This window comes from Cucurbita maxima, unplaced genomic scaffold (assembly GCF_002738345.1).
Source record: "Cucurbita maxima cultivar Rimu unplaced genomic scaffold, Cmax_1.0 Cma_Scf00023, whole genome shotgun sequence".
NCBI classification, from domain to species: Eukaryota; Viridiplantae; Streptophyta; class Magnoliopsida; order Cucurbitales; family Cucurbitaceae; genus Cucurbita; species Cucurbita maxima.
Genome location: NW_019272039.1, coordinates 1,931,189 through 1,951,768, shown reverse-complemented (window position 1 = coordinate 1,951,768; position 20,580 = coordinate 1,931,189). Strand labels below are relative to the sequence as shown.

The window sequence follows — 20,580 nt, the reverse complement described above, 5'->3', positions numbered from 1 at the left end:
TTTGAATTTTATATTATTTCAAAAATATCTCAAAATTTAAATTTTCAAAGTTTAATTTTTTTAAAAATATTTTTAAAATGTCATTGAATTTTCAAAAGTATTATTCTTAAAAAAAAATTAAAAAATAAAAATACTAAAGATATCGTATAAAAATTAATGGTGATAATACTTTCTTAGATTTTTTTTATTTAAGTTTATGAATATATATATTTTTTAATAAAAGTGCAAAATTTGAGATTATTTTTTATTAGATATTTTAATTAGAAATTATATTGACATGTTGTGCCTTGAAAATGGGTAAGAAAAAAAGTATGTATTTAAATGGCATAAATGTCCTATGGAGCCAAGATGAAGTTGAACGTGTTCTCGACTGAGTTGACGTCAAAGAATTCATCTCTCCTAGCTAGCAAAGATTTTAAAATATGTCTAAAAGTATGTTTGGATACCGAAGCCACTCAAAATATTTTAAAATTATGTCTAATTAGTACAAACATAGTTAACCGAACAATTACTTATTCATATATGTACGTTAAAAAGACATTTGTAAATCACTACAAATGAATGCAAAGTTTAATCTTCTAGAACCATGCAAGGAACCAAAACATGAAGACATTTTAAGCACGTGACATACAAGTTTGGCTCAACACACCAACAAAACCAACCAAATTGTTCTTTTTTTTTTTCCTTCCAATAATAACAACAATAATAAGCTACAAGTAATGTTATTTTTCCCATCTTCAGCACTTTTATCTTCAAGGAAATAATTTCTAAAAAAATTAAAAGAATGAGATAATTGCACCAAGTTTCTAGGTAGAATAGTCCATCCCAAAAAGAATAAAATATCTTCGAAAATGAAATATAACATTAATATTAAAATAATAATTATTATAGTAAGCATAAATTAGCTAAATTTTTTGCTTATTTTATTCTATATAAACCCATCAAAATAACCCATAATATTCGGGTAGGAATCCCATGGCTCTTATTTTCACTCTCCCTCTTTTGTTTCTACTGGCTCTCATCTTCCGGCTCCGGCGAAAACTCCCCTATCCGCCGGGCCCAAAAGGGCTACCCTTCCTTGGCAACATGCTGATGATGGACCAGCTCACCCACCGTGGCCTCGCCAAGCTCGCCAAGCGCTACGGCGGAATCTTCCATATGCGCATGGGCTTCCTTCACATGGTCACCATCTCCAACCCCGACATGGCCCGTCAAGTCCTTCAGGTTAGACAAAGGTCAAGTCCAATAATTATACGAGTTCAAAATTTAAATTTTTAAATATTTTACAGGTTAATGATAACGTTTGTTCTAATCGTCCGGTCACCATCGCCATAAGCTACTTGACGTACGACCAAGCCGACATGGCTTTCGCTCACTACGGCCCATTCTGGCGGCAAATGCGTAAGCTTTGTGTCATGAAGTTATTCAGCCGTAAGCGAGCTGAATCGTGGGCGTCAGTTCGAGACGAGATAGACTCGACCGTTAGACATGTCGCCGCGCAGCTGGGAACTGTCGTGAATGTCGGGGAGCGAGTGTTTGAATTGACAATGAATATCATTTATAGAGCTGCGTTCGGGACAAGTACAGTGCAAGGTCAAGATGAATTCATAAAAATCTTGCAAGAATTCTCCAAACTCTTTGGAGCTTTCAACATAGCTGATTTTATGCCTAATCTCAGCTGGATCGACCCACAAGGCTTGAACAATCGCCTTGTTAAAGCGCGTCAATCGCTTGATAAATTCATCGACACCATAATTGATGAACATATGGAGAAGAAAAGAATTAGAAAATTATCAAACGTTAAAGATGATAAAATTGAAACGGATATGGTGGATGAATTGTTAGCTTTCTACGATGAACAAGTATCCGTAAATGAATTAGATGATTCACAAAATGGTATCAAACTCAACCGTGACAATATCAAAGCAATTATCATGGTAATTAAGAGGAGCATAATGTTTAATTTTAATTTAGAATGTGACAAATTTAATTAGGGGTGTAATTTGCAGGACGTTATGTTCGGAGGAACAGAGACAGTGGCATCGGCGATAGAGTGGACCTTGTCGGAGCTAATGAGAAGCCCAGATGATTTAAAGAAGGCCCAACAAGAGCTCGCGGATGTCGTTGGTTTAAACCGACGTGTCGAAGAATCCGACTTGGAGAATTTAGCCTTCTTGAAATGTTGTATTAAGGAGACTCTTCGACTGCATCCGCCGATTCCGCTTCTCCTCCACGAGACGGCGGAGGACGTGGTGGTAGCAGGCTATTTCATTCCAGCGAAATCGAGAGTGATTGTAAACGCGTGGGCCATTGGGAGAGACCCCGCGTCGTGGGACGACGCGGAAACGTTCCGGCCGTCGAGGTTTCTGAAACAGGGAGTGGCGGATTTCAAAGGGAGTAATTTCGAATTCATACCATTCGGGTCAGGTCGGCGGTCTTGCCCAGGAATGCAGCTGGGTTTGTACGGACTTGAGATGGCTGTAGCCCACTTACTGCACTGTTTCACGTGGGAATTGCCTGATGGGATGAAGCCAAACGAGATGGACATGGGCGACATCTTCGGGTTGACTTCTCCAAGAGCGACCCGGCTTGTCGCTGTGCCCACTCAGCGGGTTCTGTGTCCACTCGTTTGAAGGAATCTTAATTTCCGAGATTTACTTTCCTGCTTTATATTATGATTTGCGTGACGCTTCCAGAAAAAAATGGAACAATAACAACTTCAAACCCTACGTGTAACGATCATGTTTGTGGATAGAAATAAATATTTAAAAAAATAATAAAAAATATACTTACATACTCACATATTTATTTATTATTATTATTATTTTTAGAATTTAACGACAATAAGTTAATTAATAAATTTCAAATTATAAATAGAATATTCAAAGGTTAGGTTAATAATTTGACATTTAGAAAAATTATTCATATTTAATTTTATTTTTTATTATTTTGAAGGGTATTGAAAAATAAATAATTATAAAAAAATAAAAATGAAATAATTACTAAAAAATTTAATTTATTTAAACTAAATCAACTCAAAATCGAAACGAAATCTTATGGACGAAATTAGGTTGATCAAATTTGACGTATAAACTATTTTATTTTGGGATGAAAAAACGTAGAGTTGAATTTATCCTAAATTGGTGAATTAAGATTTTGTTTCTATTATTATTATTATTATTGATAAAGTTTTAAAATGGCGTGGAATTTACGGTATAGTTTAAATGGCCATAGATTGAGTTGGATGTGATTTGTGAAGCTGACGTGGAAATTATTTAACTCGAATTAACCTGAAGCCATGGAAATTGGATCCACACGATAAGATTGGAGACAGCCACATTAGGTTGTCCGTTATTTTCATTAGTTGTTGAAGAAATGATTGATAAATATGGTGTTCAGTTAATTCAATCCAATATCAATATATGTATATATTTTTAAAATAATAATAAAAGGACATATTAAGATTCTTGAGTGTTCCAAATAAAATTTATTTAAATTTATAGAGAATCATGTGACTTGATTAATTCAGATTACCAACTCAAACGATGAATGTTGAGTTGGGTTAATTTTTTTTCGATTTTGGTTTATTTAAATTCTAAGAAAATTGAAATTTTTGTTATGTTTATAAGTTAGACATTTTTTTGTCCGGTTCAATTCCATAAACGTGCAAATAGGGTTAAAATCCAACTCATCCTTACTTATTTTTAAAAATATTTAATATTTATAACTGATATTAGTCATGCACTGTAACTTATAAATATTCGATATTCAATATTTAGTAGAATTTAATTATTAATTTAACGTATATTATTGTACATAAGTATGATTTTTTTTAAAATAATAATAATAATAGATTTTTATTTATTTTTAGTTGGAACATGGTGCACACTCAAAATCAATTAAATTCTCTTTTTTAATCTAAAGATATGGATTTTTAGCTTGGTGGTTTAATCAACCTTAAATTATTGAAAGGAAAAAAAAAGAGAAAAAAATCGCTTTATTGAATTATATATACTTATAATTAAAAAAAAAAAAAGGTGCGTAAATGACAATTTAAAATATTTAAAAAACTCGGTGGATGATCGAAAGCTAACCTTTGAACCAAAAAGCATCCTTTAAATTTAGAAAAATAAAAAACGTGCACGTGATGTTTTATAAATTCTAAAATTGTGTAGTTGAAAACTTTTGAAATTAAATATATATATATATATAAATGCATGGCTAATTATTGGTTTGATGATCAGACACATTAAAGTTGTGCTTGTCATCTAAAGAACGCTTAAATTAGTACTTTCTCATACCCATGCGAATTTGATTAAAAGTGAACTAAATTGGACTAAATACGAGTCTTATGAGTTAAGAGCATGCTCATACCGTCTTATATAAGGTTGTATATGGGCTCGACCTTTGCTCATCTCGAGCTTGCGAAGAGGCACTTAGGTTTTAATTTAATTTCCTTATCTTTCGTTTGTTTCGAGACTCGATCTTTGATGGTTGACCCAAATTTGTTTCGGAATCGTTATCTATTTTTATGCATTATTGAAAGTAATATGGATATTGGTTACTTAATGGGCCGAGGCCCAACTCGCCACTCTGAATCAGTAATTGGCCCAATTGAAAATTTAAAATATTTTATGAAATTTGTTATTACTATTAAAACATTTTTAAAAAATAACTTTAAATTAATTTTAAATTTTTATTGAAAATAGACTTAAATAAATAATTTATATATATAAATGATATTTGTGAGTCTTCCCTCGGCTGTTGGACTTTGCGTGCGAACTGCGAAGAGCTTCCATTAGAGATAGAGAACTTGCCATAAGAAATCATAAACACCTGTCCGCTCGTTTCGCGAAAGCCACGGAGAAAAGTGAACCATCAATCCAACCAAAGGCAACGATGCAGAGATCGAGACGACGCTGTGAGGGCACGGCTATGGGCGCCATCGTCCTCGATCTTCAACCCGGCCTTGGACTTGGCCCCTTCAATCTCGGTTATTTCCATAATTCCTAACCTTTTCCTCTTCGAATTTTGATTCTGCGCATATCTAATTGATTCCCTATTGGATGCATACGTACGAATCAAATTTCTGGTACAAGAAGTTTCCCATTGAAATCCGTAGTTCTGACTTCGAATCCGATATTCCTGCTTATGTTTCGTTACTTTTCCTTAGCTATTGTGGGCGGGAGGGCTAGTTATCCATTGCTTTGTATGCGATCTTTTCGGGGAATAGTGTATGTTGGGGGGGGGGGGGGGGGGGGGGGGGGGGGGGGGGGGGGGGTTAAACGGTAAAAAAATCCCGTGCTCTAGACAATGTGTTGATGCTGGATATTTGCATATCTTGTTAATGTATGTAAAAATTTTTTAGTCTTCTCTTGGTTCATGAATTTCATTTGAATTCTTCCTATTGTTTTTTTTTTNGGGGGGGGGGGGGGGGGGGGGGGGGTGGAGTTGGGAGGGATGGGAAATTCTTGGTGCTCAGAGATTATGAAGCTTTCTGGTTAATGTGGAACATTAATGCGTCTCTGCTGTCTCAGGAATGCCAATTTGTGAAGCATTTGCACAAATAGAGCAGCGCCCCAACATCTATGACGTTGTCCATGTGAAATACTTCGACGAGGTATATCTCCAGACTGTAAATGCTGTCTGGCCATATTGAATTAAGTACATAATCTGTTTCTTTTTTCTCGAACTCTGAAAATTGATCTGCTGATATCGTTGATTTGTTGTGGGATATGCCTGATATGGAGTTTACTGGAACCGTTCTTATCTTTCATCTGCATAGTTGGAGTTCACTAGTGGTCTAGTTGGACGCATCCTTCACTGCCAATGTTCTAATACTATATATAACCCATTTTAATTGTAGGAGCCACTGAAACTTGATATCGTTATCAGCTTCCCAGATCACGGTTTTCATCTTCGATTTGACCCGTGGTCACAGGTACTTTTGTTCTCTAGCATATTCATTGAAAAGGAGATATCAACACTTTAACTCAAATCAAATGGGTTCAAGAGCGTGACATACTTTTCCTTTTAAATATGATTGTTAAAATGGTTTGCCTTTTATCATCTATCAGAGTTCCCTTCAAGTATTTTATGTGAAAAAGCTACTGATGAAATCACATATTCTAGCTGTCTGTGCATCTTATGCTTCAAGTTCATTTTTGCTCCAAATTAACTCATGTCTGTTCATTACTTGCTAGAGGTTACGTCTTATTGAAATATTTGATGTGAAGCGACTTCAAATGCGATATGCTACTTCTCTGATTGGGTAGGTGATCTAAACTCATGTGGAGTACATGTACAATAACTTATTCACAATTTAATGATCACTACTTGATTGCAGAGGACCATCAAATCTTGCTACCTTTGTAGCTGTATATGCGCTTTTTGGGCCAACTTTTCCTGGAATTAATGACAGAGATAGAAGTGTTTACACTCTATTCTATCCAGTATGTATTTGTATTTCCAAGCCAACATTTGTACAGTAATATAATACCCTATGCCTGACATTTATTTTTCATCTTTGATATCATCTATTGTATGTTGTAGGGACTTTCATTTGCATTTCCAATACCAAGCCAATATTCAGATTGTTGCCATGATGGAGAAGGTATTTTATCATAATTTCCATTCACCCTGTAACCTGGCTCTTGGATTTTCGAGTTCTAAGGAGAGTAACTAACTACTCTTAATTACAAAAGCTGAGCTACCATTGGAGTTTCCTGATGGCACCACACCAGTTGCATGTCGTGTCTCCATATTCGATAGTTCTACAGTAAAAAAGGTTGGAGTAGGTGCCTTAATGGATAAGGCCTCTGCTCCCCCATTACCTGCTGGCAGTCTCTATATGGAGGAGGTCCATGTTAAGGTCTGGCTTCCCTCTTCATCTGAACTTTTTGTTATTTGAATTGCTTACCTGCTTACTTTTTTCTGTCGTGTCCAGCTTGGTGATGAATTATACTTTGCTGTGGGTGGCCAGCATATTCCTTTTGGTGCTTCACCACAGGTATCTTTGTTGCCCCATGTCATGCTTTTGTTGTTAAATTATCTTTTTATCCTATATGTATCAGACTAATTAAATTAATGGCATGCAACTATTTGTGTGGGTATTCCACCCCCCCCCCCCCCCCCCCCCCCCCCCCCCCCCCCCCCCCCCCCCCCCCCCCCCCCCCCCCCCCCCCCCCCCCCCCCCCCCCCCCCCCCCCCCCAAACAAACTACAAGCCACACATTTTTATTTTGATTAATGAAACCCATTTTAAGAACGTTAACTACAAAAATGACATAGAAGAAGTTGGAATGGATCTTACACCAACAAGAATTGGATACTTATTTTTAATACAAAATGTACCCTTGAGTTTGGTGGCTATTTTAGCCTTGTCTTTTTTGCCACCACATGAAAAAAATGTGTTCTAAACGAAAAGGGTAAGTAAAGGTGGTCAGGAATCCATTCAAGGAGGTTTTGATGGCTGTAGAAGACATCTATCGTTGAACTATCTCTCCGAGTTGTTACTTCTTTGACTTTTATAGTTTGGTCATTTGATTTTTCTCTTCTTTTTTTTAAAATTCAATGTTGATCCTTGTGATTTTCATACTCATTTCACTCCTCTCTGAATAAAAGAATGTCTGGTAAAGATTGTTCAAATTAACCTCCCTACGCATTTTTGTTTCTATTTCTCTTAAGACTCACGCAGATATTCAATTTTTTTTGCAGGATATTTGGACTGAATTAGGCCGGCCTTGTGGAATCCATCAAAAGCAGGTATTCTTACCTCCTACTACCTTGAACCAGAAGTTGTGAGTTACAATATTGTTGTGCTTGTAATTGTTTGATAAAAATTATATTAGCATTAATGTCAAGCTGAATTTGCTAATGATTTTATATTTTAAGCCTTGACCTGTTTTAAGGGAGGAGCAATTGAGTAATAAACTACCGATCTCTGGAGCTACCCAGCATTTTTGGGCTTATATAAATGGTTAAATTTATGTGCATATATCTGAATTCAAGAATCAAGTCATGCTGCGCATGTGCTATGAGTACATGTGATTGTTTCTTATATTTCTTGCTTCAATTGCTTAGAACCTTGGAGTATTGGTTTTTCTTGTGCAGGTAGATCAAATGGTTATTCATTCTGCTTTAGATCCCCGTCCCAGAACAACCCTGTGTGGTGATTACTTCTACAACTATTTTACCCGTGGTTTGGACATCTTATTTGATGGGCAGGTACTTGGTGTATTTCTATATATTAATGTTGCGTTCTCATGGTATGTGTTGATCTTTTAAGCTTTATAGTTCTCAAGGTACCGTGTTTGATTTGCAGACACATAAAATCAAGAAGTTTGTTTTGCACACCAACTACCCTGGTCATGCTGATTTCAACTCATACATCAAGTGCAATTTTGTAATCCATGGTCCGGACTTGCATGAAACACTACCGTCTAATTTTCTTCAGAACTGTTCTTGCGAGAGTGATTGACCATTATAGTGCTATTTTCTGCAGTTTCAGGTTCTTTTGACGAAACCAACTGTAAAAACTCTATAACCCCCAGCACGAAGTGGGAAGATGTGAAGGTAGAATGGATTTTGCCCTCATTATTTATCTCAAGGGCGCCTTCCTTTAATATTAGATATCGTCAGGAGTTGGTTTAGAACTGTGTTGATTGAAGGCTATTTGATGGCACATTTTTTTTTTTGTGTATTAATGAACATTTTATCATCTGTAGTGGATTCATAACTCTTTAAATAATCGTCATCAAGTTTTGCCCAAATTGGAGTTCTTGCACTCTCCATTTCAATGTTCGAGTGCTTTTTTCTTTTTAAAAAGGTATATCTGAAAGTTTTTCTCTCTGAAACTAGGAAATCCTTGGGGACTGTGGGCGAGCTGCCATCCAAACACAAGGTTCAACAAACAATCCGTTTGGATCTACTTTCGTCTATGGCTATCAAAATGTTGCATTTGAGGTGGGTTTTTTACCCTTTAGTTTTTATTACTGTTTTCCTTTGCACCTTCCTATCCTAGAAGAAAATCAAAAGTTGAGGAAACAGAACCAAAGATTTTGATCATTCTATTCCCTCTTCTATTGAGTACATACATTATTAGTTGATTGTGTTATTTATTAAGGCGGTGTGTTAATGAATGTCATGAGCAGGTAATGAAAAATGGTTACATCGCCACAGTTACTCTCTTCAAGTCATGATGTATGCGCGCCCTTGCTGCCTGCCCTCACGTCAGTTTGCTCCAAGCCAATCATAGAATTAGGAAGATTGGTTCTTACTCGTTCAATTTGTAATGGTTGTTTAAAGAAAGTTAAGTGCGCTTTGGATAAGGTTCAGTCTCCAGCGCTGGTTTGGTTATGTGGATTATCTGATTTGGGTACAGCTTGATTTATGTATAGTCTCACCCTGTATGGAAGCAGCACAACACACTCCAGTAGAAATTTTCATGGACAGCATGAATGGTGTACATAATTATTGATTTGTATATAAATATTATACTGTTCTAATTATCTTGTTCAGGCCATCAGATCTCGGCTTTGGATTTGGCTGAGTTACAACAAGTTTTACACAGAAGAGAATGAAAAATTGGTACACCTAATTAGATCTACATGTTCAAATCAATCACTTGGTTCCCCCGCTTGGAATGCCCATCTCCATTTGAATCAACCCCATCTTGATTCTGACCTCTCACTGTCTCAGCCTGTTCCATCGCTTGTACATTCATGTCCTTTGGATCATTTTGTTTATCCCCAGGAAACTGCAAAATTAACCAAACAAAATCAAATATGTTCAAGTTCTTGAGAGATTTAAGGGTTTCATGTAGGATTAATACCTCAACTCTCTGCCCCAGCCGAAGATATCTCTTGTGCATTCTCTTGCCTCCCACATGAACAACCACGTCGCATTGTAAGCACAAGGAGCTTCCATCTATCTCACAGTAAAAGAAAGCTGCAAACATCTTCCTTCAGAATGTTAACCCTCAAACAAAAACAATACCAAAAGACTTCATGATTATATATATACCTGGTGCATTTTCACATATATCACAGCGGGAAACTTCACTCGGACTTGCGAGCCCAACCCTTACATGGCGGCTCGCAAGCTTATTGCACATGTGCACCTGCCCATCAACGTGAACTAAAGACTTCCAAATCACAAGACATAAAACTAAAGGTAATATAAGCACTTGGTTTTATATATATACCTTGACATCACATGCTGCACAAAGAGCAGCCTCATCAGCTGCACAAAACAAGGTCGCTGCAGCATTTTCACAGGAATCACAAAGTATCCTCATCAAAACCAATCACTCATTGCCACTCACAACATAAACCATTAAAAAGATCGAAACTTTACGATCAATCTCACAAACCCACCTCCTAAACTTGATAAAAAACACATAACTCGATCAAAACCTGAAAAGGGTGCCTTCAAAATTTCATTTTGGTCGTCCCCCTGTTCCTGATATCTGATGTTCTTGGTGTCGGCCACTGCAGTCGTTAGGTTATAACAAATAATGCCGACCGATGACAATAGACAGAGAGAGAGATTATAGGTTTGACATTGGGTTGTGGTTCAATTTCAGCCACGATTTGTAGGTTCATATCTTAGATGGGTCCCAAGTTTGTAGCTTTTGGGCCAGGGGGCTGTCTGATTTTATTGACCTCAAACATATGGAGCAGCCATATGAACAACACGTGAGTTGCACGAAACTTGATACTCATAATTTCTCTTTCTCTCTCTACCTAACCAGATTCGATATTTGTGGTGACAAACATATTTAGTTGAACGACAATTAAAAATCTAGAGGTTTGTATCAGATCATCCACTTCTCCAATTTGAATGCTTTCAATGTTTTTGCTCCATCTGCTTGTAGTTTTAGTATTCAGATAATATAAATAATAAAAGTAGTCGTAATTACCAACTAAATATTCGAACCAAAATGTCTTCAAAGAACATTTTTTATTTTTTAAAGATCAGTTACAAATTCGAACTCTTACCCCGAAATTGTTTCCATTTTTTCCCATATTTAAATTGGATAGATCGAAACAATACTGCTTAAACAAAATCTATTATACCAATCGTCTCAAAACCAAAAGAAAAGAATTCCCGATATAAATAAATATAATAAATTTATAGTTGGGGTTGAGGTAACTTTGAGTATATATTGTGCTATATTTCTAATTTTTATTAAAATAGAGCTGGTGATAAAAGAAAAAAAAAAAAACGACCCGAGCCCGGATCATTATTGGGCCAAGGTCCAACAAATAAATTGGGCCCACGGAATTTATTGGGCCTTAGCCCAATTCAGAAGGGATTGATTGCCGACCGTGGCAGATAATGGTAGCAGCGCAGAGGTGAAGTGGCTTAATTGGGGTCATAATAAATATGTCCTGAAAAAGTTGAACCAAACCCCTTAATTAAGCACTTTTGGAGGCTATTTCTGCAATTTTTATTTTTCTCTTTAATAATTTTCCCTTTTTTGTGGCTGCATTATTCCTTTAGCTTATTTACTCATCTGCACCATCCCGTGAAAACAATTAATTTATACATACATATATATATATATATATATATATATTTTAAAATAGCAGTTATTTTTTGTTCATGGAAATGAACAAGTGAAAATAATGTGCCGGGTAAAATATAATAATTGAAACGGTACCGTATGAGATTAAATTGCAGGAAAAAAAAAAAAACGACTAGCAATTATGAAAAATCTCAATTGATTTTTTTAATTACAAAAATAATTCAAATATATTCCATCAAATTTAAATAAATATTAAAATAAATATCAAAATCCACAACCGATAAAATAGGTTTTTTATTTTAAATTTGGTGCGTCGGATTTGAAAAGGTTCGAGAACAGACATTAACCATCAAACAAACTGATAAGTCATCGAGCTCGGGATCTTTTTAATAAACCAAAACCTATACCTATATAGTGGAATATTGGGATTGATTATGTTGTTCAAAAAAGGGTCTAAATTAAAGGGGATAATGTTGTGAAAGGGCATTACAATTGGTCATAAATTTGGGGCAAAAGTGAAAAGAAGAAAGAAAGTTGGGCAATGTAAAATATTTGATTTGATGGATTTTAAAATAAATGGAAAAATAAGCTAAAAAACAAGAGGGTGGAGTTCGGGTCCAATCACAACAAATTAATTATGCCATTAATTTTATTTTTAAAAATAATTAAATTCTTACACAATTATTGGTCCAGATTGAAGGACAACAGCCTCTTGGCATGTTGATTATAGGCACGTTGTACTTTATAAAAACCCCAATTGCCCAATTCTAGACCTAAATGCATAGCTTCCTTTTATTTAAATCGTACATTGAATATAGAGAAAAAACTATCCTTTCTAATTCATAAATTAATAAAATTATATTTTCTACTGGCACATTGCTCGATATCGAGCTTGGATATCACGTGTAACAACTCAAGTGGGATCTCTGCGTCCTTCCTAGCACACCGCTCAGTGTTTGGTTCCAAGCTTCCCCCTCAAGATTTTAAAACGCGTCCATTAGAGAAAAGTTTCCATACTCTCTTCAATCATGTGGGATTCTAGTGTTCTTGCTGGCACACCACTTGTGTCTGGCTCTAATACCACTTCTAATTGTTCAAGCTCACTGCTAACAGATATTGTTCTCTCTGAATTTTTTTCTACAAACTTGCCTTTAATGAAATAATATAATAGTTATATATTATGTCATTTCCATTCATAGAATCACAAAATCATTATGCCAATGAGAAACGAGGTTCTTAAGAAAAAATTAGTCTTAAATTCAAAGAATCTAAATAATTTTGTAGGAGAGATTCTCGTGACTTTGAGCAAGGAGAAAAAGGGGTAAAAAAAAAAAGCCAAAGACTTTGAGTTTAGGGTTTAGTGCAAAAGGTACATAGCTTACCGTTCGCTTAAATTAAAAATCTTAATTTTGTTTATTTTCTCGAGAAAAATAAAATATTATATTTTTCGTAAGAGAAGATAGCAATATTACTTTTTTAACCTTATACATCGCTTAGATTATAAACCATATAATAAAATTAAAGACATAAATTTTATAATATAGTATTAAGGGGGAAAATGTCCATAAAACCAAATCATCAATTCATTCACCCACTCGTCAAAATCATTATCCTTTAATATTTTTAAAAGTATAACGAAAAAGATTGTCCAATAAACGGGATATGATTATCTATGGTTGTCACTATGCAATTTTTTATTAACATAAAAAAAATGTTTTAATATATTCATCAGATAATGATCGTGTTGTGAACAAGTCAATCGTATGAAAAATCGGACTCCACAAATGATCTCGATGTTATCTATAACATCAAATCACGTGCATATGTTAAGTATATGAAAATAATTCGAAATAAAATATTGTAAATGTCGATTATATTGAAAACACACGAGTAATATAATTTACAACATTTAATCGAGAGACATGATTTTATCGAAATGGTATAAAAAAAACAATATATTATAGATATTAAAATAGATATTTTTTAAAAAGTTACATATTTTAAAAAATAAAATAAATACAAAAATTATTAATGGGGAAAGAGAGGGTGTAATAATGATGGAAAAAGCCACGGTCACATGAGAAGAGAGTAAAACGTGAGCCCGGTCCTGGACGGACCGGCCCAGTTGAGCCGATCTGGTCCACTTAAAAAGCAATCCTTCAAAACCCTTTTGGAACTACTGCTCCATTTACATAAAAAAAGAGGCTCTCTGCTCTGAATCTCTGTGCTGCAATTTTGTGCGCCACTGTTCCCTCTCTGGGCCCTTTCGTCCCATATCATACGCTCTCCTTCGCAGCGCCAACGTCTCTCTCTGATTCCCTGTTTTTCTTTTACGCCCCCCATTGATATGATCTCTTGATGGCTCTGTTTTTCTTGTGTTAATCTCTTGGGTTTCTGTTTTTTCAAGCATCTATGAGGCTTCTTCTTGTGTTGTTCTTTGGGCTCCTGTTGTTTTCCGGTGGTTTCTCTTCCTCCGCCGCCGACATCAGGGCGGAGATACAGGCATTGATGTCGTTTAAACTTAACCTTCATGACCCTCTTGGTGCATTGACTGGGTGGGATTCTTCAACCCCTTTGGCGCCTTGTGACTGGAGAGGCGTTTTATGTGTCAATAATCGTGTCACTGATCTTCGATTGCCTCGTCTTCAACTTTCCGGCCGATTGACCGATCAGTTGGCTAACTTGCCGATGCTCCGGAAGTTGAGTATTCGATCTAATTTCTTCAATGGTACCATTCCCTCTTCTTTGTCCAAATGTGCGTTTCTACGTTCGATTTTCTTACAGTACAACTCGTTTTCCGGTGACCTTCCGGTGGAGTTTGGGAACTTAACCAATCTCCATATTCTCAACGTGGCGGCGAATCGCCTCTCCGGTGGAATTCCCTACGACCTTCCGAGCAGTCTAAAGTATCTCGATCTTTCGTCGAATGCATTCTCCGGTCAGATTCCGAGGAGCGTTGTGAACATGACGGAGCTTCAGGTTGTGAATCTCTCTTTCAATAGATTTGGCGGCGAGATTCCGGCGAGCTTTGGTGAGCTGCAGAAGCTTAAACATCTTTGGTTGGATCATAATGTTCTAGAAGGGACATTGCCTTCGGCTCTTGCGAATTGTTCTTCGCTTGTTCATTTGAGCGTTGAGGGAAATGCCCTTCAAGGCATAATCCCGACAGCCATCGGAGCTCTTCCGAATCTTCAAGCTATTTCGCTCTCGCAAAATAGTCTCACTGGTTCAGTTCCTTACTCTCTGTTTTGCAATGTGTCGTCGCATGCGCCGTCTCTTCGAATCGTTCAACTTGGATTTAATGCGTTCACGGACATTGTCAAACCTCCGACAGCGACATGTTTTAGTGTTCTACAGGTCCTTGATATCCAACATAATCAGATAAAGGGGGAATTCCCCTTGTGGTTAATGGGTATTCCGACATTGACAGTCTTGGATTTTTCTGTCAATAATCTCTCCGGCGAGATTCCTCCCGGAATTGGGAATCTCTCGGGATTACAAGAGCTTAAAATGGCTAACAATTCGTTCCACGGCGCGATTCCGTCCGAAATCAAGAACTGTACTTCGATTTCTGTTATTGATTTTGAAGGAAATCGTTTAACCGGAGAGATTCCGCCGTTTTTGGGTTACATGAGAGGTTTGAAACGATTATCTCTCGGAGGGAATAATTTCTCCGGTTACGTTCCGGCCAGTTTGGGAAATCTTTTGGAGCTTGAAACCTTGAATTTAGCTGATAATGGCTTGAGTGGAACCCTTCCTCTTGAACAGCTAATGGGTCTTGGGAATTTAATGGCGATGGAGCTCGGCGGGAACGAATTTTCCGGCGAGGTTCCGATTGGTATTGGGAATCTCAGCCGTCTTGAGATTTTGAATCTCAGTGCTAATAGTTTTTTTGGGAAGATTCCGTCTAGTCTTGGCAGTCTCTTCAAGCTAACCACCTTGGATTTGAGCAAACAGAATCTCTCCGGCGAGCTGCCGTTTGAGCTCTCTGGTTTGCCTAATTTACAGGTGATTGCTCTACAAGAGAACAAGCTATCTGGGAAAATTCCTGATGGATTCAGTAGTTTAGTGGGCTTGCGCTATTTAAATCTAAGCGCTAATGGATTTTCCGGCGAAATCCCTTCAAATTATGGATTTCTCCGATCACTTGTTTCACTGTCGTTGTCGAAAAATCACATTTCTGGGTCGATCCCTTCAGAGCTGGGGAACTGCTCTGTTCTAGAACATTTGGAGGTCCGTTCAAATGCTCTTTCCGGCGATATTCCGGCGGATATTTCTCGTTTATCTCATCTACAAGAGCTCGATTTGGGTGGAAATAATTTAACTGGCGAAATCCCTGAAGAGATCTCTCGTTGCTCGTCTTTAAAATCGCTCCTTCTCGACTCGAATCGTCTCTCCGGTAGCATACCGGAGTCGTTATCGGAGCTCTTGAACTTAACCGAGCTCGACCTCTCATCCAACAATTTGAGTGGCGTTATTCCTCTTAATCTTAGCTCAATTACTGGATTAGTGAGGTTAAACGTCTCGAGTAATGATCTAGAAGGCGAAATCCCAGCTTCTTTAGGCTCTAGATTCAATAACTCAGCTGTGTTTGCTAATAATTCCAAGCTATGTGGGAAACCATTGGCTTGGAATTGTAAGGATACAAAGAAAAAGGATAGAACAAAGAGATTGATATTATTCATAGCAGTGGCCGCCAGTGGAGCTTGTCTTTTGGCTTTGTGTTGCTGCTTTTACATTTTCAGCTTGTTGCGATGGCGGAAGAGGCTCAAAGAGAGGGCGTCCGGCGAGAAGAAAACAAGCCCAGCAAGGGTTAGCTCAGCGGCAAGTGGCGGCCGTGGAAGCACAGAAAATGGAGGGCCAAAGCTTGTGATGTTCAACAACAAGATCACTCTAGCCGAAACAATTGAAGCAACAAGGCATTTCGATGAAGAAAATGTTCTAAGCAGGACACGTTATGGGTTAGTTTTCAAAGCTTGTTACAACGACGGCATGGTTCTTTCAATCCGCCGCCTATCAAATGGTTCATTGGACGAAAACATGTTCAGAAAAGAAGCTGAATCATTGGGGAAAGTCAGGCACCGGAATTTGACTGTTCTTCGTGGCTACTACGCTGGCCCTCCTGACATGCGGCTCTTAGTATACGATTACATGCCTAATGGCAACCTCGCCACTCTGCTTCAGGAAGCATCGCACCAAGATGGGCATGTTTTGAATTGGCCAATGCGGCATCTCATTGCTTTAGGCATCGCCCGTGGCTTAGCCTTTCTCCATTCCTCATCCATTATACATGGAGATGTTAAGCCACAAAGTGTTCTTTTCGACGCCGATTTCGAAGCTCATTTGTCAGATTTCGGGCTCGATCGACTAACCATTGCTGCTGCTGAAGCTTCCACATCTAGCTTGGTGGGCACTTTGGGGTACATTGCACCAGAAGCTGTGTTGACAGGGGAGGCCACGAAGGAATCGGATGTCTATAGCTTTGGCATTGTGTTGCTTGAGATTCTAACGGGGAAGAAGCCAGTGATGTTCACGGATGATGAAGACATTGTCAAGTGGGTGAAAAAGCAATTGCAAAGAGGCCAAATTACTGAGCTTTTAGAGCCTGGTTTGCTCGAGCTGGATCCTGAATCCTCTGAATGGGAAGAGTTTTTGCTTGGTGTGAAAGTTGGATTACTTTGCACTGCACCCGATCCCCGCGATCGACCAGCCATGTCGGATATCGTTTTCATGCTCGAAGGATGTCGTGTCGGACCAGACATCCCTTCCTCTGCTGATCCCACCTCCCAACCGTCACCGGCGTAAACCATAAACGAAACCAACCCAACCCAACCCAACCATGGTTCGATGATTCCATTTCTCAACATTTTATGAATGTAATTTCTTCTTGTTTAATTAAAAGTCTTCTTTTTTTGGCTTTCATTCATTTTGTTCTTATGATTGATTTGGTAAATCAGAAACGAACAGTCAACGATTTGGACAGCAAGCAGGCCCCGGGAGAGAGTATCCTAATCGTATCAGAGGCTATGGCTTGGGTGGGCGAAAGCCGATGCTTTTCCACTTTTTGTGTTGGGAGGCTAAAAGGGTCTTTTCACTCCAAAACACGACAAAAAACAAAGCAGCAACAACAAGTCAGCTCTGGGTTTGGTTGTGTCTCTGTGTTTGGTCACGTGGCTTCCAGAGCTAGCTCACTGTTCTGTACACTCCATTGTAGCCGTTAATGTCGTGGTTTCTGATTCGTCGTTTGCAATCCCCCAAGTTTTCATTTTTCATTTGGCTCAGTGATTTAATAATGCCCTCTTCCTTTCTCTGAGCTGAAGTTTTCAGAAAAACATGGTGGTGGCGCCATGGCGGATTCATAGGATTTTGCGAACCTTTTTTCTTTTGTGTTTTTTGTTAATGTCTTTTACGCCTAAAATAATTAATTTTGTCGAAAAAAGTGCACATAAAGTGAAAAACATGAGTATAAAAATGAAATCATGTTGGGTTTTGGTTTTGTTTTTTTAAAAAGTTTTGGGCATATGAGTCCAAGGAGGAGGAAGCAGTGACCGTTAAGTATTCGTAGTTGGAATATGGCATTTATTTGGGGTTTACGTTCTCGATAAATCTGTCTCTAAATAATACTTCTTTTTATCAAAACTTGTGGATAAAATAATCAAGCTACAATAATGTTGTTGGTAGTCGTTGCTGGGTTTTGCATGAAAATAATTCAAATCACTGTTGTTCTACACCGTTTTTCGCTTTCAAGATTGGTCTTTTCCTCACTTTCCTTCCTTGAGATTCTACATAGATTGAAGAGACAAACAAGTAGCAATTAGGACGTTGAACCTTGAAGGAGGTCTATTGGACTGTGTGTCAGTGAGGACGTTGGCTCCAAAGTTTGGTGGATTGTGAGATCTCCATCGATTAGAGAGAGGAACGAGTGTCAGTGAGAAAGTTTGGATGGATTGTGAGATCTCATGATTGGAGAGATGAACGAGTGTCAGCAAAAACATTGGGCTTCAAATAGGATGGATTGTGAGATCCCACATTGGTTGGAAAGAGGAACGAAGCACGGTTTATTAGAGTGTGAAAACTTCTTTCTGGCAAACCTTGAGAGGAAGTCCGAGAGGGAGAATCTAAAAAAGACAATACTTTCTAGCGGTAGGTTTGAGCTGTTACAAATATTTTCTCCATATTTTATGTTAATAGGTCATATATCTAGTGGTAGGATGCTAAGTTCGAATATTTGCTCCAAAATTAAAAAAACTAACAACACTTTGAATTTATGAATAGTATGTATGGGAGAGATTTGAAACAACATAAATTGTGGGATTGTCGAACAAGAACAACATATTTCAGTAGATATGTTTCAAGACAGATCGTCTATGTTGGGGGTTAGCATGGGTGAGACTGGACATGTTGGGTAGTGTCTACTAGTTGAGTAGACAAGCTAAGAGGACATGAACTGCACATCATCTTTATCTGTAACGCTCTGAATTTCGTGTATTTGGCAGAGTGGTAATTAGATAGAATTATAGAACTTTTATGCACAAGTTCGAATCCGACACGGTTGACAACAATACATAACACGCCAAATCAAACAATATCGACGAGCGGTAAGTTTTGATCTAACTGTTACAAAAACACTTAAAAAAATTTTACTGTTTAGTAGTCAAAGGAGTTTAAGACCGAAGGGGTCCATAATGAGATTCCCCAAATCTTACCTCACAGTCCCTTTTAGGATCTGGTGTTCAGTAACTGTATACAGTCTCACTCGGTCTTGTCGGAAACTGGTGCTGTAGGCTACACTTACATGTCGGTCGATTCGACCAAACATCCTTGGACCTCGGCCCATGTCTGGATAACAAATGGGCTTCCTAAGATCAAGCCCATGCATGTCCAGATGCCCAATTGGCTCATATTTTGGATAAAGATTTGCAAACCATGCTATGGTCGATATGGTCGATCGTTTAAGTGAAGGATTCGAACCTCTGATCCATTGTTTTAGGGTCGGGTTTATAAAATAGTCGCGAAGAATACCCTAATGATGAACCCTAACACAAAGAAAGAAGAGTAAAGAAGAAAGAAGCTATATTTGGAAAAATGATTTGAAGTCATCAAAAGATCCTATTTTTTTTTTTTTTTTTTTTGTAATGCGTTTAGATGTGCGTCTTGGCGTTGAAGCTGTGTGGAAAAAGGGCAAAAAAGGGAGAAAGTTCAAAGTTAAGGGTACTTTCAGGCCTTTTAGCTTTCTTTCCATTATGCAAACAATCAAACTACTTTTTTATTAACCCTTCTAACTCAAAAAATTTAATTTAATTTTTAAAATATTATATATATATATTTATATATATTGTACAATTAATATGAAGACGTTTGATGACGTGGAAAATATGCTTCCTTACTAATTCTTTTTTTACCCTCAATTTTAACTCAACTCAATCTTTATGGTCTAGGTTAGATAATCAGTCAGATTCTCTCATCATTTGAACATACTTATACATTTCAAAAACAAAACTTCTTTTTAAGCAGTGTTTTAGAGTTAATTTTCAAAAACTAAATGACCATCAAACGAGACTTTAATCATAGTTGGTTTGATCGCTAGTTTTGTTTTTGTGAATGTTTGATTAATCCACCACACCCAAATGGTGGCGAGAGTTCTCTTATTTATAATCATTTACAGAATACAGAAATAAGGTAAATTACAAATAATAAGGAAATAGCGATAAAAGGAAAGAATAATAAATGAATACAATATATTTGCATTTAGTAAAAGAGAAAATATGGTAACCCGTAATGTAAGGCAAATATCTAGATATTTGCCTTAATGAACGGTCAACTATCCTTAACACCCCCCCGCAAGCTGAGCGTCGGATTTGAACGAACATGAAGCTTGGATCTGAAAAATTCAAAAAGAGGTCGAGAAATACTCTTTGTGAAGATGTCAGCAACTTGGAGATGAGAGGGTACATATTGTGTACGAAGTTTGCCAGTGATAACAAGTTCTCGAAGGAAATGATAATCTAGTTCAACATGCTTGGCCCGCTTGTGAGAAACAGGATTAGAGCT

At 37.4% G+C, this 20,580-nt stretch overlaps 4 protein-coding genes across 5 annotated transcripts; 3 read left to right on the top strand and 1 right to left on the bottom strand.

Annotated features, from left to right (window-relative positions):
* Positions 1-961: 961 nt before the first annotated feature.
* LOC111497337 (cytochrome P450 84A1) lies at positions 962-2,729 on the top strand. The gene is made up of 3 exons (XM_023148107.1): positions 962-1,224; positions 1,290-1,937; positions 2,010-2,729. The coding sequence occupies exons 1-3, from the start codon at positions 976-978 to the stop codon at positions 2,631-2,633; spliced, it is 1,521 nt and encodes a 506-aa protein (XP_023003875.1). The 5' UTR covers positions 962-975; the 3' UTR covers positions 2,634-2,729.
* A 2,033-nt stretch (positions 2,730-4,762) lies between these two features.
* Positions 4,763-9,508, top strand: LOC111497351 (UPF0183 protein At3g51130). Its single transcript, XM_023148134.1, has 14 exons — positions 4,763-4,993; positions 5,538-5,620; positions 5,867-5,941; positions 6,204-6,271; positions 6,347-6,452; positions 6,553-6,613; positions 6,705-6,871; positions 6,947-7,009; positions 7,716-7,763; positions 8,112-8,225; positions 8,323-8,413; positions 8,503-8,573; positions 8,859-8,963; positions 9,152-9,508. The coding sequence occupies exons 1-14, from the start codon at positions 4,900-4,902 to the stop codon at positions 9,197-9,199; spliced, it is 1,194 nt and encodes a 397-aa protein (XP_023003902.1). The 5' UTR covers positions 4,763-4,899; the 3' UTR covers positions 9,200-9,508.
* LOC111497383 (B-box zinc finger protein 19-like) lies at positions 9,434-10,549 on the bottom strand. The gene is made up of 5 exons (XM_023148172.1): positions 10,204-10,549; positions 10,023-10,119; positions 9,832-9,947; positions 9,593-9,756; positions 9,434-9,562 (listed from the first exon to the last, which is right to left on the bottom strand). The coding sequence occupies exons 1-4, from the start codon at positions 10,294-10,296 to the stop codon at positions 9,604-9,606; spliced, it is 459 nt and encodes a 152-aa protein (XP_023003940.1). The 5' UTR covers positions 10,297-10,549; the 3' UTR covers positions 9,434-9,562; positions 9,593-9,603.
* A 3,148-nt stretch (positions 10,550-13,697) lies between these two features.
* On the top strand, positions 13,698-17,934 carry LOC111497318 (probable LRR receptor-like serine/threonine-protein kinase At4g36180). 2 transcript variants are annotated; one of them, XR_002720597.1, is made up of 2 exons: positions 13,698-17,405; positions 17,487-17,934. XR_002720597.1 is itself a non-coding variant. In XM_023148087.1 (2 exons), exon 1 carries the CDS (start codon positions 13,942-13,944, stop codon positions 17,332-17,334), a length of 3,393 nt encoding a protein of 1,130 aa, XP_023003855.1. In that variant the 5' UTR covers positions 13,698-13,941; the 3' UTR covers positions 17,335-17,371; positions 17,487-17,934. The 2 variants fall into 2 exon arrangements, 1 of the variants encoding a protein (XP_023003855.1); XM_023148087.1 differs by having other exon boundaries at positions 13,698-17,371.
* The last annotated feature ends 2,646 nt before the right edge of the window (positions 17,935-20,580 follow it).